This window comes from Squalius cephalus (assembly GCF_949319135.1).
Source record: "Squalius cephalus genome assembly, chromosome: 12".
Lineage (NCBI taxonomy): Eukaryota > Metazoa > Chordata > Actinopteri > Cypriniformes > Leuciscidae > Squalius > Squalius cephalus.
Genome location: NC_137133.1, coordinates 27,457,357 through 27,474,366, shown reverse-complemented (window position 1 = coordinate 27,474,366; position 17,010 = coordinate 27,457,357). Strand labels below are relative to the sequence as shown.

The following is a 17,010-nucleotide window of genomic DNA, read 5'->3' as shown; positions in this document are numbered from 1 at the left end:
ATCCCAGGATGTCCTTCATAAAAGAGTAGGGGTTTAACCCCGGCATCCTGGCCAAATTTGCCCATTGGCCTTTATCCATCATGGCCTCCTAATCATCCCCATATACTGATTGGCGTCATCACTCTGTCTCCTCTCCACCAATAAGCTGGTGTGTAGTTGGTGTTCTGGCGCAATATGGCTGCCGTCGCATCATCCAGGTAGATGCTGCACACTGGTGGTGGTTGAGGAGATTCCCCCCTTCCATATGTAAGATAGAGTACACAGAAAACCGCTATTAAATGTTACATTATTATTATTATTAATGTACTTGATGACAACACACATATAATAGAACCTTTTAACAGTTATTAGAAGTTTTAAGTTATTAATGATAGCTTCAAAGTTAGTTATCAATCCCATCTCTAATGAAATTAAGTACCAATTTGTTGTTTTTAATGATATATTTGATAGTTAGCTTCGTGACAAATGCAAACAAGTTTTACTTTTGAAACTGATTTATTGTTAACATGTTCAGGAATGGTCAGATATCTTTATTGTTTATTGGATAATGTTCTAAATTTGTTTCTTTTTCTTTCTTTTTTTTTATTGATTGTTTTTGTTTTTATTGACACTAGCACCACAACCACCACCTGCAGAACCATTATCAGGTATGTACTGCAAAAACAAATGACCTGAAAATGAATGTCATGACAACACATATATTTATTATTATTAAAATGTCAGTGATGGCTTCATATTTTGATAGCGGTCCCGTCAACACTTTAAAGTAAACTTTAAAGTAAACTTAAAGTAAATTTTGCACAGAATTTATTTGAAAGCAGGTTTTTTTAAATGTAAATTTGCTTACTGGCTTCAATATGGCCATGAATAGTTTATTTTACACTGCCATTATTTTACCCTGCTGATTGTCATAAATATGGCGAATTAACCAAAAAATTCACTTGACTGAAATGGATAATTAATGCACTTAAAGTTTTTTTATGTTGTTGTGTTTTTTAGTTCGTAAAAGTTCAATGACAATAAATCAAGATTTTGATATCGATCTCAACAACCCCGACAGTATTATGTACATCAACTATGCTGATAAAATTAAGTTAGCGGTGAGTATTTAAAAATTTTCATATGAAATATATTGATTATTTATGCATAATTCACTCAAAACTTCATTCATCATTACCCTCATGTCCAAACCTGTATGTGTTTCTTTCTTCTGTTGAACACAAAAGAAGATATTTTAAAGTGTGTTGGTAACCAGACAGTTGACGGATGCCATTGATTTCCATGGTAATTTTTTTCCAACTATGGAAGTCAGTGTCCACCATCTGCTGTTTCATTACAAACATTCTTTAAAATATCATCTTTTGTGTTCAATAGAAGAAAGAAACGCATACAGGTTAGGGGGTGAGTAAGTGATGACAACATTTTCATTTTTGGGTGATCTGTCCCTTTAATGCAAGGTTTATAATACAGTGTATTTTTTGAGGTAAATATTTATTATTTATCCTTTCCTCTGTTTCATAAGGGTTTGAAATTAATACTAGCCAAATTGGCGTGTTACTATGTTTACTCACTTTGCTGGGGAAGTTTGTGTAGGCCAAATCTGTGCGGATTTAGTGATCTATTAAATACAGCGTATTGCAGAGAATCTGCGAATTTCTGGCTTTCTCGCTTCTGTGTCCTCGCTTATGGCAATAAAAACATTCTCTAATTTATTGTGTTGGAGGTGAACTCTGTTTAACTCGGAAATTTGAACTCTGACCAGAAAAAGAGCCTGCAGTTTTCTCTGAACGAACCGAACTAAACACATTCTTGTGTGTCAACACAAATTCATCAGCAAGAATTGCAGCTTGTGACGAAGATGCAACCTTCTGTTCGTTCAAATAGGTCACCAACCATTCGGGCACGCGATTCTTAAATTCCTCCAACATCATCAGATCTTTAAGCGAGTTAAAATCGGGCAGCTTACTTGCGGCTAACCATTTATCAAATAAAATCCCCTTTTCATGGGCAAATTCCTCATAAGTCTGCTGACCTGTTTTCATGTGGTTCCTAAATCTCTGCCTGTATGCCTCAGGCACCAACTCGTATGCACGAAGTATAGTCACAATATCATATTTCATACTATGATCTAAGGACAAGGTTGAAAAGAATTCCTGCGCCTTTCCTACAAGTCTGCATTGCAGCAATAAAGTCCAAGCTTCTTTCAGCCATCAAAGTGAAGAAGCTATTCTTTCAAATGCATTAAAACATGAATTTACTTCATTCTCCCTGAACTGAGGCACTAACACGATATGCTTAGTGATATCAAACGTAATTGTAGAACCATCATTCCCCACGGACACAGAAGGATCAACAGGAGCAGAACATACCCAGAGCATATTCAAGCTGATGTAATTTAACCTGTTTATCAGCACCTATCTCTAATTTTCGAACCTGGATAAGCAAATTCATCTCAGCCTGACGTGCCTCTGCACGATCCTGACCTTCCATCTGAATTCGAGCCGGGCGCACTTTAAGGTGTGCAGCATCCCCAGAACCAATGGACGACGGAGAGAATGGAAGAAAGAGCGATAAAGTTGCCTTGGCTTCAGCTTTCCCCTCCACCGTGTCACCCAACCCTTCTTCTGACACGTCAAACGTGGAGGAACGCTTTTCGGCTGCCTCATCTTCCACCTCTTTCACAAACACATTTAATTCAACCAGCTTTTGAAATACCAAAGCCTTAATAGACTTTTTCAACTCCTTTGAATCTGGAATTTTAAAGTGTTCAGCTATATCTAGAAGTTCACTTTTTCGACATTTGTCTAATTGTTCATTTGTTGTATTTTTAATAAATTCATGGAAATCAAATGAAACACAAAGAAAATAAACTTTAAAGTGTTCCAAATATATATTGTCAAAACAAAAATAGGAACTTTAAGAAAATACAATGAAATACACCAAATGAAAAGAAGAGCAGAAGTGTTGCCAAATCAAAGAACTAAATAAAACAAAACACCTCTAACTATAACTTTTAAATCTAACCTAGCTAAATCAAAAGAAAAATCACAAAGAAACATCTTCAGCATGCTACTCACACACCTTAACTTACCTTCGCTGACTATCAAACAAAACTTACAACTTGTGGCAACACTCCTAAAACGAATGAACTACGAATGAACTTTCGGCCAGGCATTCATATAATATTTGTAATCTTACAGTTCAAACTACAATCCGGCCTCTAGTTCATAAATGCCAGAGGAGAACTGGCCCCCGACTGAGCCTGGGTTCTCCCAAGGTTTTTTTTTTTCTCCATTAGGTCACCTGATGGAGTTTTAGGACACCATTAGGTCACCTGATGGAGTTTTAGGACACCATTAGGTCACTTGATGGAGTTTTTCGGTTCCTTGCCACTGTTGCCTTTGGCTTGCTCGGTTGGGGATATTTTATTTTATTTTATCAATCAATAAATTCCACTAGAAACAAACCTTGTTGTATTATTTTAATTTAATACTGTGAAGCTGCTTTGATACAATCTGTATTGTGAAAAGCGCTATACAAATATACTTGACTTGACTTGACTTAATACACAAAACCTGCTACGTGAAGCACAATGTATGTCACGTGACATTCTAACTTGCTCTCCACTCCTAACCCCGAAATAAGAGCACAAAGGCACGGGAAGATGCCACGTTCAAAACAAAAATCAACAAACTAAACAAAAAGGTTAGGAAACCAAACAAAAACAAATTAACAGCAAATGAGGATAACAAAAATAACAAATTGGCCTACATAATGGAACTCTAAGAGTCGCACATGCAAACAAAGCCCAAACAATGCCCCCTCCTCGAAGACAGCTGACATCACATTTTATAGCCAACTTCCGGCAGAGCGTCATGGAGACGCAAACAAATCCCAGAGGACTGACAGGATCTGAAGCCAATCAGAATCTGATGAAAAACACAGATCATGAATAGAGAGCCTAAGTCCCTCCCCTCCGCTTCCGGCTCATGGGACCTTATGTCGGAAAAAATATGTATGGTAGTCAATGGAGAGAGACAACTTATCTTTTTATTCCATCTGAACTGTGCCCTGAATTACACATATGATGTTTGTCAATTTAAAATATAATTATTAAAGTCAAGAAAGTCGCAGTTTGTCATAAAACAGAAGAGTAACATTTAGTTTTATGTGAAAATCGCTCAATGAACTACATATCTCGTCTCGCACTGTATGTACGTCACCATCCGTTGCTCATAAATGTGCAGTCTGGTACAAAACACTCAGGCATGACGGCGTAACGTTACGATTATAACGTAAGACTATAGAAAAAATGACAGGCGTTAGCTTCAGTAAAGTTAGCTTCATTCATTGAGAGAAAAGGTATGACGTCACATGTGCGCCTTTTGAGTTTGTAGTCTTTGTAATTACGTATTTTCACAGTCTTATACCTCAACAGTTTTACATCAAACTGCGACTTTCTTGACTTTAAAATGTATCTTTTAAATTGACAAACATCATATGTGTAATTCAGGGCACAATTCAAACGAGATCAAAATATTTGTTGTCTCTCGCCATTGACTACCATACAATATTTTTCCGAATTAAGGTCCCATGGTGTTCCACCGGAAGGGGAGGGACTTAGGCTCTCTATACACAAATATGATTGATCGTAACACTTGAACATGCCCGTCATTACACAACAAATAACGGTGCGCTTGTTCACTTGCATTGAAGCAATAGCGTAGATTAAAAAGCATTTGGTTAACAGAAAAGACATTGCTATTTTCCAACATCCTACATGTTTTTTGTACTGTATTGATCTGTCCAACTAAAACACATGAAAGCTGTGAAATTTCTTTTTTTGGCTAGTAGAAGTTCTGAATGGCCGGTAACTTAAAATTGTAGTAGCCAAATTGGCCGGTGGGTGAAAAAGTTAATTTCAAACCCTGTGTACATCATAGACTAACTAGTCAGAGTGTTGGCCATAATGGAGCCATTTTCTGAGCCGGATATATGATTAACTGTAATGCTAAATTAAATTGGGACATTTCCGTGTCAAATGAACCAAATTTCGGAAACTTCCCACAGCTCAAATTTTTGATTTTGTTAATATTTTTTTCTGTACAAAGACAAACATTAATAGTGATGAAAGCCAAAATATTAAACGTCACCAATGTATATTTACTGAGTTATCCACTATTTTTTAGTGGGCGGTCAAAATGACAATTTTCACCTGAGATTTTATTTTTACACAGAGATTGGTAGGTCTATTTGTAAAATATGTTGACTTTAGCAATCTTTGTTTCATTATGTGCCAACAGTGACAGTTCAAAATGGCAAAAAGCACTTTTTTGCCTCACTTTTGCATGTCTGTAACTCAAGAAGTATTAAAGATATCATAATATCCTTTTAGATTCTGGTTCTTAACAAACTTCCCTTTTGGTATCTTCATTTTAAAGGCGCTCAATGGTTCAATCCCATAGATATGGGGATCTTAAAGCAGCTCCATGCTCAAATTGTTGAAAGTTTTACTCGTTTTAAGTGATCAAAAACCAAATGTGGTTAATTTTGCACACAACTGATACTTATGGCATTTAAAGAGGAATGTCTGAAGAACAAATAATGTTTAAACTAGAATTAATCTTGTTTCCCTCTATCAAAAGAATTGCATATAACATATCTCTCTGAATGCCAAAAATCCACTGAAAATGGTTAAGTTGAGGCACATTAACTTGCTCTCAAACATGTATGTATAAGAATCGATATTTTAATCAGTTTTATGGATATTTTGAAGATGGGATTGTGTTCATTTTAACAGCTTCTGAAGCTACCTGTTCAAATATGCAGTATCATAAGAACACATTACAGCATTGACATCCCTATCTATGAGATTGAACCATCTAGGACCTTAAAAAAGAAGATTCCAAAAGAAAAGTCTCATAAGAACAAGAATCTAAAATTACATTAATTGCAATTGTGCTGATAGGAGAAAATGAAATACATTTCTAGTTTTAACTTTATCTGTTCTTTAGATATTCCCCGTTAAAAAAAGTATCAGCTGTATGCAGAGTGACCCACATTTGGTTTTTGACCACTGAAAATGTGTATAATATACAAATTTACTCATGGAGCCGCATTGACATGTCCGTATCTCTGGGTTTGAACCATCGAGGGCCTTTAAAAGAAGATACCAAAAGAAAAGTTGGTTAAAAACCATAATCTAAAAGGTTATCTTTAATACTTCTTTAATTGCAGGCATGCAAACTTGAGGCAAACATAAGACGTGTTTTTTGCCTCTTTTGAACTGTCACCGTTGGCATATAATGAAACAAATATTACTTAGTCAACATATTTTACAAATAAACCTACCAATCTCTGTGTAAAAATAAAATAATGATGCTGCCATTTTTCTAAAGTCTTTTTACACCCCTCTAATTTGATAGATTAATTAATTCGATAAATAACTTCTATAATAAAATAACTATAACTAATAAAAAATCTATATATCTCTGGTTCTTGAAATTTCTTCTTAAAAACTATATCATTTTTAATTTTCATTTTTATCATAGGTCTGGTATACTTCCTAATGTGAACTGGTTACACTTACTTTTTACAGATTGATAAAAGTTACGAAGCTGTATCTTCCTACAGTAAAGGTTCAGTTACAGTCACTGGCTTCAGGTAAGGTCTATAATATAAACATTCACTCTGAAAGTTCCATTTTAGTTTTTACCTCTTGTTAAAACAATGTTTTCTCGTTGTTGTGGTATGTGTGTTACTCCATAGGCCTGGTAGCATTATAGCAGACTATGAATTTAAAGTAAAAACCAGCAGCCCCAGCAACCCCAACGGCGATGATTTTTCATCAGCAAACTTAAATGTTGTTCAAACTCTCCAGGATGCAGGAATCCCTGTGCAAAAGAATTCTTTTTCTGAAAATGGTAAGGGTTGTCACTGTCTAATCTTTTAGAAAACAGTTTTAAAAACAGTTCTATTCTCCCCTATGAAGCTGTATGAATTTTGCTTTCAGAAAATAAGATCCTGTCAACTAGAGATAAATGGTATCCCTTTGAAAAGATGGAGCTGAAATGTGATCGCCCACCGTCTGTTCAGGGTGATATGATATGGACAGTGAATGGCCAAGATCCTGCACTAGACAACAGGAGATATACCATAAATAGTGGCATTAACATTACCACTCTCTTTGTAAACAGTGCTACAGAGAAAGACAATGGTGAGTCACACATAATTAATCTTTGTCCTATCAATGGTAATTTACACGACTGACTGAACAGATATCAACCTCAAATTTGGAACATGCTTGTTTAGATTTATGGCTTTGATTTTCAAGCAGTTTTAGAGTTCAACATGTTTCATAAACATTTTATAGAATCATTTTTATAAACTTAAACCTCTATAACCTTTTTTTCTTCACTTTTTAAACCTTTTTTACTTCACCAATAATCTGCCGTGGGCCTTCTTTAAAATGAGACAAAACTAAAGTCTATGCTCCCGAGCTTCACATTTTTATGAGTTTTTTTTTTAACTGAAACTGTTGTCCTTTATGGTCCTATGTGTTTTTTGTTTTTTTTTTATGTGTTCCACACATGTTATGTGTTTATTTTTTTATTAAGTCAGCCCTTCCCCTTGTACTGTTGTAAAGATCCACTGGAGGCAAGCTGAGAGAACCCAAATGTAGTTTAACAAAAACAGACAAAAACAAAAGCATGGCAAGGCATGAAAAGCATGAATTTACAAGCTGCAGTTACAGCTAACAATACTAGACAAAGACACATGGCAAACATGAGGGCTTAAATACCAGAGCCGGACAGTAACTGAGTACATTTACTTGAGTACAGTACTTAAGTACAATTTTGAGGGATCTGTACTTTACTCGAGTATCATTTTTGGGGAGTACTCATGACTTTACTCAAGTACATTTGAGAAGCAAATATTGTACTCTTTACTCCACTACATTTCTATCCATAACTGTGAGTACACGTTACTTCTTCTAAAAAGAAAAAAAATTGAAAAGGAAAAAAGAAACATCTCGGAAACCCTCTCAAATGTGATTGGATTGTGCAGGCGCCACTGATTGGGACAGCCTATCAGCAATCACCTTCAGCTTTCCGCCAAAGTCAACTCCATGGTCAGATTTAGATAAGAGACGAAAACATGGACGAAACAATGGATGAAGACGCAGCAGGTCCATCCCGGGAGCGACATTTTTTTTCCCAGGATGGTAGGGGAAGACTCATGAATATTCATTAGGGAAGTCATCCCTGATTGGTCTTAACCCCAGTGACGGGTAGGTTTAGGGGTGGGGTTAGGGGTAGGTCATCAGACCAATCAGGGATGACTTCCCTAATGAATATTCATGAGTCTTCCCCTACTATCCTGGGGGGAAAAAAAATCGCATCCCGGGAATGTGCCAAGCCGTGGCCTCACCTCGCCAGAATATTTCATTTTTCTGAACAACTTAATGATAGTTTTCGCTTCAAGTGTTTGCTGTGTTTACCAATGTAAGCACTGTGGCAGTAGTAATGCAATATTTAGAAAATGTACTCTTGTACTCTTGATACTCAAGTACTTTTAAAAACAAGTACTTTAGTACTTTTACTTAAGTAGACATCTGACTGTAGTACTTTTACTTGTACTTGAGTAAAATTTAGCAAGGGGTATCTGTACTTTTACTCAAGTAATGTAGCTGTGTACTCTGTCCGCCTCTGTTAAATACACACAAGACTAATGACTAGACAAGGGACACCTGTGAACAATGAAACAATGAACCAATCACATGACACATCAGACAAGGGAACACATGGCAGGATCACATGACAGAGAAGGAAACATAGCGTGAACAAACCCAAAAACAAAACTGTGACAACTGTGCATAAACTGAAATCCTGTGTAGTGTGCAGATGTGCTTGAGATGTATTTTCTTTTAAAATTAAGCCACTTTTAAACTCAGTTTTTATGTTAATCTTTTAATCTCAATGAATAAATAATCCAGAGATCAGTTTAGTAGGAGATTATGTCAAAACTGAAATGTCCACAATTTAACATCAGGATATGATTAGAAATAATAGAAAGTTCACTTGAAATGTAAATAACTAAATTTGATTTGAAAATTTTTATTTTTGCTCAATTCACAAGCACACACACACAAAATAAAACATTACTTATGTTTTCACTTGTTTGATAAGTTAGTTGACTACATATATGCATGAATAGACACTTGGATATTAGTGTTATTATCAAATTAAGATAAATTAAGGCAAATTAAGCTGTTTTAAATAATGTTGGGTGTTAAAACCATAGTGACTTATATCCTGTATCAGAAATGTTTTTTTTTTTTTTTAATTGCTAGCTAGAGAGGTAGACTGTAGCCTACTGTATAGGAATATCGGCCGGCAAAGGGATAAAAGAAAAGTGTGTCGGGGGAGAAAATGTAATCGCATGTCACATGAACGTAAATATGAGAATAACAACATTAATTTCAGGATTTTTTTGCACACAAAAATCATACAGAGTTATTATTATGTGGAGGTAAGTAAATATTGACAATTATCATGCTGTTGTACGACTTCCTAGGCATATATTGCTCTCATTTTGGGCATATTTGATAAAAAAAAAAATTAAACCAAGTAACTAAAACAGAAAGAACTAAAGAAAGTAAACCAATAGAAAATTATTGTTTTTTTGCTTTAGAAAATAATAACTTATAAGTTATGTATGTATGCATTTTTTTTCACTTGCAGGTAGATACTCCTGTATTATTAAAAGGACCTCATTACTTTATACTCAGTGGCAAGATATAATTCTTGAACCAAGTCCCAATATCCTGTTGAATATGACGGATACAAAGTTTGAGTGTAAATCCCAGATGATCCGACTGTCTTGCTGTGAAGATAATTACAAAGTTATGTGGGTCAATGAGACTGACACTTCAAAAGGTTGTACATACAGATATTTATATTGCAATATAATCTTACAAAAGTTACAGAATGCAGTTATAAGTTCCACTAATAAGAAAAAAACAGGGAATGTTTTTAATATGTTCCAACGATTGTATTTTCCCATTTTATGCAATCAGATGGCGAGAAATGTCTCGTATTAAAATATGAAATCCAGAGCGATAAATGTGATGGAAAAACCTTTACATGTCAAATCAAGGACCCACCATCACGACCAATTTTCAGTGATAGCGGGAAACGTGTCAAAATTACCACAATCAAAGGCCAAAGTAAGCCATAAGTGTTTCATTCTTTACATGATTCAGCAGCAAGTGCATTTATCTGTTGTAGTTGTCTAAAACAAACAATTGATTTTTTTCTGACTTGCAGCATTTACCTGTATTGACTCATTTGGAGTTGGAAACATAGGTGATACTTTAATAGGAGCCTGTGAAAACGGCAAAGAAGGCACCATAACTTATGAGTGTACATCAGGGGGATGGATTCCAGTACAGGACAACTGTGTAGTTAAAGTCATTAAAGACCTTGAAAGGAAAGTTGAGGTAATCTATTGGTTGTCTATTTATTTATTTATTTTAAAAGAAAGAAAGAAAACTATGATCCATTTTAAAGATTTCAAAAATGTCTTTTTTTTTTTCTTTTTTTCTTTTTTTTGTAATTTAGGACTTGATTGGGGTGCAGATACCAGATTTTGTGGCTCAGCTCAGTAATGCTACAGTGCAGAATGATGATGAGATAAAACAGTCTCCTGCGACTGTACAAACAATTGTTCAGATACTTTCACAAATTGCCAAAGTCTCAGGAAACAGTCCAATCAGAAAAATTGTGATCGAGGTATGTAAATTCGAGTTTTTTACAAATCGTGTGTAAAAAGTGAAAAAAGTGGTGTAAAAACCTTGCTTGTATAAAATATTAGCAATATTTAATAATATATAATAATAACTATATAATAATATTAATAGCAAAAAGATCATGCAAATCTTCTCAGTTTCCATTGGGAAATGTCTTTAGTCATTTTGATGCATCATACAGAATTCTCTGAAACAACCTTTTGATCTCTTTTGATTCTTATGAATTAAATGTTTGTAATTATTTATGTTAAAGTCGAATATATATTAAAGGAGACATATCATGCTTTTAAATTGTTCCTTTTTACATATAAATCATACATTTGTAGTCTATATAAAGCGGAACTGCAATGCTTGGGTCTGAATTCCTCATTATTATAGCTCCACGGGCCCCTTTTTTACCCCTTTTCTGATGTGCTTCTGAGAGCAACTCGTTTTGGTGCGGTCTCTTTAAATACAATTGAGACACTTCATACCCCGCCCCCTCTCCAGGATGCAGAGGTTCAACTCCACCCCGTTCGGCCATTTTTGTAGTCTGATAGCAGAGATAGGATTATCTAGCGGCACAGAAACTTTTTATTCACACGTTATTAACAAAATGTCAACAACGGAAGACTTGTCCAGCCAGCCTTACATGTTCGAGCCAGAGTTGGAGCCGGAGCGAAATGAAAATGAAGACGACGAACCTGCAGAACAACGTCTTCATATGGATGTATCGCAATGGTGTGTTACTGTATTTATACATGAAACTTTGGTCTTCCGACCTTTTACCACCGTGTCGATTTATTTTGATTAATATGTGCGAGGGAGAGAGAGCAAGACAGCGTCTAGTTTGGAGACGGTGATGTCTTGTTTACACTTTCGCCGGGCTCCGAGAGAGAGTGCGAGCGCGCGCGAGACCGGGTCTCTCTCTCTCTCTCTGCTCGTTCTTTCAGTTAAACATGCGCCACAAGCGCGGCAGTTCATCTACATTAGACGGTGTAATGAAGCGTGTGGGTTACTACATCCAACAACCGATCATTTTAACTTACCCTCTCGTAACTTCTGCATCCTTTAGCTTGGACTACAAAATTGCAGCGAGAAATAATAATGGCGGATCGCTCGAAGTGTTGGGCCGGAAGTCAATGTCCTTATTTGGCAGTTCCGCTGCAAATACTGTGACGTGATAGTTCACAAAACGTCATAGATAACAGAAAAATCGGAACAGGTTGAAAAATATGACCAAAACAGAATATAAAGATATCAACGAAGCACCTGAAGAGAATAATTTCATCTTTTCTGTACTTCTAAACACTCCAAATATACAACAAAATGCATTTAAGGGCTAAAAAAGTGCATTTAGCATGATATGTCCCCTTTAATGCATTAGAAAATTGTCCAATCTAAATACAACTGTTTCTACTAAACATGTATTTCTTTTTACAGGGTTTTCTTCAAACAGTGGACATCCTTGTATCAAATGATACCATTAAATCATGGAATAAATTGAATAATAACAACACATCAGGAAACACCAGCATTGCACTTCTGGCCGCTGTTGAGAATATAAGTCAAAATATCACAGAGGACAATTTTACGATTAATAGCACAACATCCCTTGAGTTGAACAGAACAGTAGTAACTACATCATATAGTGGAACATCAAAACTGTCAAACTCAACTACTGAGATTCTGATTCCACAGGTTTTTACACCAACCTCCTTAACCATTATCGTCTTTGCAAATCTTGACAAAATCCTGCCTACTCGTAATACTAGTAATAATGACAGCAGGAAATCCCTCATCAATGGAGATGTGGTAGTTGTTAAGGTTAACCCAACGCTTAACAACATTTCTTTTACTTTTGGCATTACGAATGCATCTTTGGGAAATCCTCAGTGTGTCTTTTGGAACTTCAATCTTAATGCATGGGATTCCACTGGATGTAAAGAAAAGCCCTTAGTGAACGAAACTGGCAAGATCAAATGTGAATGCAACCACACAACCTCTTTTTCAATCCTGATGTCCCCATTCGCCATTGATGTTAATGCTGTCTTGGCTTTGGCTTATATAACTTACATTGGTGTTGCTATTTCAATGGCCAGCTTGATTTTGTGCCTCATTATTGAGATTATCGTGTGGAAGTCAATGACAAGAAATGACACATCCTACATCCGACATGTGTCCATAGTCAACATTGCCGTGTCCCTGCTGATCGCAAACATCTGTTTTATCATTGGAGCCGCAGTCGCAGAACAAGAGCAACCAACATCAGTGGGTCGCTGCAGTCCAGCGGTTTTCTTCATGCACTTTTTTTACCTGGCTCTTTTCTTCTGGATGTTAATTTCAGCGCTGCTGCTCTTTTACCGTACAGTCATGGTCTTGTCCCAAATGTCAAGGGCCAAAATGATGGCCATTGCCTTCATAGTCGGTTATGGTGCACCTTTGCTCATAGCGGTCATTACTGTTGCGTCGACAGCTGGACCACAGAATTATATCACGAAACAATATGCATGCTGGCTGAACTGGGATGAATCTAAGGCACTGCTGGCATTTGTGATTCCAGCTCTCACTATTGTAGCCATAAACCTTGTGGTTTTGATTGTGGTTCTGTGCAAGATGTTGAGGAGAGGAGTTGGTGCCACAACTCAACCGGATGAGAAACATGCCCTGGTGGTCATTGCCCGATGTGTGGCCATATTGACTCCTATCTTTGGTCTAACATGGGCATTTGGAATTGGAACCATGTTGTCCCGTGAATTAGGCATTCATGTGGTGTTTGCACTCCTCAATTCACTGCAGGTATCACTTTCTGTCTTTGTATTTTGACTTTATAATAAAGTTATATTTTGTGTGCTTGATTTAAATGCAAACATTAAAACAATAATTGTAATGCAAATAATTTAATAATTATAATCTATACTTCTAACAAATCATTATAAAGCCTCACAACACCATAAAATAATGCAAAATAAGTCATTTTCAATGTTATGAATATGAAATTAACAGCATGATAAGTATTATTTACTCATACCATTTTCCTCATTTATTTGTAACACTTCTGCAGGGATTCTTTATTTTGGTGTTCGGAACGCTTTTAGACAGCAAGGTATGAATTGATTTGTGTCACTTTGCAAGTTGACTAAAATGATTTTAAAATGATTTGTTAAAATGATCTTGGAGGCATTCAGTTCTACTGCAGTGCTTTAACTCATTTTGTCACATATGGTTGCAGATCCGTGAGGCACTGGCAGGAAGGCTGTCACTAAGGAACCTTACCAGCTCTAACCGTACCAGGGTAATGCCAACTAAATACATCTTGATCCATGAGTTCTTCCTAATGATAGATGTACTCAGTTTACAGCTATATCTTAAATCTCTGTATTACAGAGTACTAGTGCAGGACCATCATCTTCAAGCGGGCTGGGTTTCTTTCAAAGGATGCGTGGGAGAAGAAGTAAGTATTGCTATTAAAATTGATACATTATTGGCCAGTTTCACAAACCAGGCTTAAGCCTAGTCCCAGACCCAGCTGTCTGAACTGAAAGCAACTTCCACTGACATACAGTATTTTAAAATATGACAGTGCTATTGTTTTGTCTCAAGATGAGACGGGGGGGTAATGTTTTTTCAAAATAAAAAAAAAACCAGTAGCCTAATGTTTTATTCTACTTTATAAAAGCTTCTTAAATGTCTTAATTGAACTAAGGCCTGGTTTAGTTTAAGCTATGTCTGTGAAACCAGGCCTATATATATATATCATATGACATGGCAAGAATATTTTAAGTAACATAAAAATAAAAATAACTATTTGCAGATGTGTACAACGTATCTGAAGCAGCAACATCTTCAAACATGTCCAGTGGCTCAGAAACTTTTATGAATGCATAATCAGCTACTTCATTAGGGATTAGTTTGCTTTATATTAAACAGCTTTTTCCGAACATATTTTTAACACTGCAAGTATATGTAAACTGCACTATCTGTTACTGATTTCTGGGAAGAAGTTTTTCTATGTTCTGAAATATTAATAAAAATGGCCAATAATCTACAGATCTGTTTAATTAAGGATACATTTTATTATAAGGTTGTGATTTGCATGACTGGATGCACTTTCATTTATAACTCAATTTATAAATAATATATATCTAGAGAAATAGCTTTATTTGTGTTTTCTGTTGTATTTGATGTATTTTTTCTTTGCCATTTTAAATCATCAGTTTTCTTTTCCAGTTGGTGTCATTTCATATATCATGCTGTTCTACACTGTATGGATTATTAAAAAATAATAATAATAAAATTTGTATTTTTAGCTACACCAGAAATGAAATGCCTCTTTATTTTACATTTCTTTTGGAGTTGATAATCATGGCTTTGTAGCTCTCTTATTTTTCATTGCATTTGGCAATAATGATGAAATAGATCATGTTTCCAAATAATTGATTATTATTTTAAGCCATCACAGTATTAAGGTTACAGTTTCTTATTCATTTCAACAATTCTTTGAGCTTGGTCAACCTCACCTGCGTAATATTATACAGTGGTGGTCAAAATTGATGGCACCCCTGATAAATATGATAAAAAATGGCTGTAAAAAATAAATCTGCGTTGTTTATCCTTTTGATCTTTCATTCAAAAAATCACAAAAATCCAACCTTTCATTGAAGTAAAAGAACTGAAAGTGGGGGGTAAATCACATTATAAAATAAATGTTTTTCTCCAAAACACGCTGGCCATAATTGTTGGCACCCTGTTATTAAATACTTTTTGCCATCTCCTTTTGCCAAGATAACAGATCTGAGTTTTCTTCTATAATGCCTGATGAGTTTGGAGAACACCTGACAAGAGATCAGAGACCATTCCTCCATACAGAATCTCTCCAGATCCTTCAGATTCCCAGATCCATGTTGGTGCTTCTTCTCTTCAGTTCACTCCACTCATCAGGTCAGGGGACTGGGACGGTCATGGAAGAAGCTTCATTTTGTGCTCAGTTACCCATTTTTGTGTTGATTTTGATGTTTGTTTTGGATCGTTGTCCTGATGGAAGATCCAACCACTGCCCATTATAAGATTTCTAGCAGAGGCTGTCAAGGTTTTGATTTTTTATCTGTTTGTATTTGCTAGAATCCATAATATCATGTATCTGAACAAGAAGTCCAGGACCTCCAGCAAATAAATAGGCCCACAGCATATAAGATCCAGCAGTATATTTAACCGTAGGCATGGGGTACTCTTCATCCCTGTTTGCACTAAACACATCTACTGGGTTTGCTGCCAAAAAGCCCTTTTTTTTAGTTTCATCTGACCACAGAATCCGGTCCCTTTTGAAGATCCAGTCGTGTCTGACCACTGAATATGCTGGAGTTTATTTTTGGAGGAGCGAGGAGGATTTTTCTTGAAACCCTCCCAAACAATATGTGGGGATGTAGGGGTTGTTTGATAAAAAAAATTTTAGGCTTTTTGACCCCAAGACTCAAGTAATCTCTGCAATTCTCCATCTATGATCCTTGGAGAGTCTTTGGCCACTCAAACTCTCCTCCTCACCGTCCATTAAGACAATATAGACACACGTCCTCTTCCTGGCAGATTCGTATTGAATTTAAAAAAAAGACTTAATGTCAAATACTCCACAATAATTTCAGACTTCCTCATCTGATGTGGAGAGACCAGCTTGTCTGAACGTAGCCTTTAGGAGGCGGATCTCAAGTCTGGCCTTGGTTTGCTGCAGTTTGGTCAGAGTCAGTTCCTCTGCCAGACGAAGCTGTGCTTCTGCCCTTTCAGTCTCTTTTTGCAGAAGTGCCTGGTAATCATCATCTTTGTTTGAGGAAGGGCGCTTCAAGCCTTTCTTCTGAGATCCTGTGGCAACTACCACTGGCTCAACCAATGAGGATCCAGCTTCTTCCTCAGGAACAGAGCTGAGATTCAATATAAATACGCTCTCTGGATCAGCCTCAGGAGGAACTGGCAGATTTTCCTCCTCCTCCTCAATCCAAGGCTCGCCATCCCCTACAACACCTTGAATACCATGGAGAGCTTGCGACTTCTCACCTCCAATGATGTTGAGGACCACATCTGTGTAATCTCCCCTCTTAAATGGCTTGTTGCCTGTTTGTGGGTTTTTGGCTTCAGCATGGTCCTTTGTTGCCCTGGCCTTAAGATTCTTCCACCGCAATTTGATTTGGTCTGTGGTCCTCCTCTGGTAGTTTGTAGATGTCTCCTATGGC

At 36.3% G+C, this 17,010-nt stretch overlaps 1 protein-coding gene across 1 annotated transcript in view; it reads left to right on the top strand.

Annotated features, from left to right (window-relative positions):
- The window catches only part of LOC307167975 (uncharacterized protein), a 59,534-nt gene extending 44,426 nt beyond the window's left edge, over positions 1 to 15,108 (top strand). The window contains exons 30-43 of the mRNA XM_079887366.1: positions 615 to 647; positions 1,000 to 1,100; positions 6,599 to 6,663; positions 6,769 to 6,923; positions 7,013 to 7,216; positions 9,744 to 9,938; positions 10,079 to 10,228; positions 10,329 to 10,501; positions 10,623 to 10,793; positions 12,233 to 13,588; positions 13,854 to 13,895; positions 14,022 to 14,084; positions 14,177 to 14,243; positions 14,604 to 15,108. Of these exons, the coding sequence (XP_079743492.1) occupies positions 615 to 647; positions 1,000 to 1,100; positions 6,599 to 6,663; positions 6,769 to 6,923; positions 7,013 to 7,216; positions 9,744 to 9,938; positions 10,079 to 10,228; positions 10,329 to 10,501; positions 10,623 to 10,793; positions 12,233 to 13,588; positions 13,854 to 13,895; positions 14,022 to 14,084; positions 14,177 to 14,243; positions 14,604 to 14,677 (2,849 nt within the window). The 3' untranslated portion in view covers positions 14,678 to 15,108. The remainder of the gene's footprint in view (positions 1 to 614; positions 648 to 999; positions 1,101 to 6,598; positions 6,664 to 6,768; positions 6,924 to 7,012; positions 7,217 to 9,743; positions 9,939 to 10,078; positions 10,229 to 10,328; positions 10,502 to 10,622; positions 10,794 to 12,232; positions 13,589 to 13,853; positions 13,896 to 14,021; positions 14,085 to 14,176; positions 14,244 to 14,603) is intronic.
- Positions 15,109 to 17,010: the final 1,902 nt, after the last annotated feature.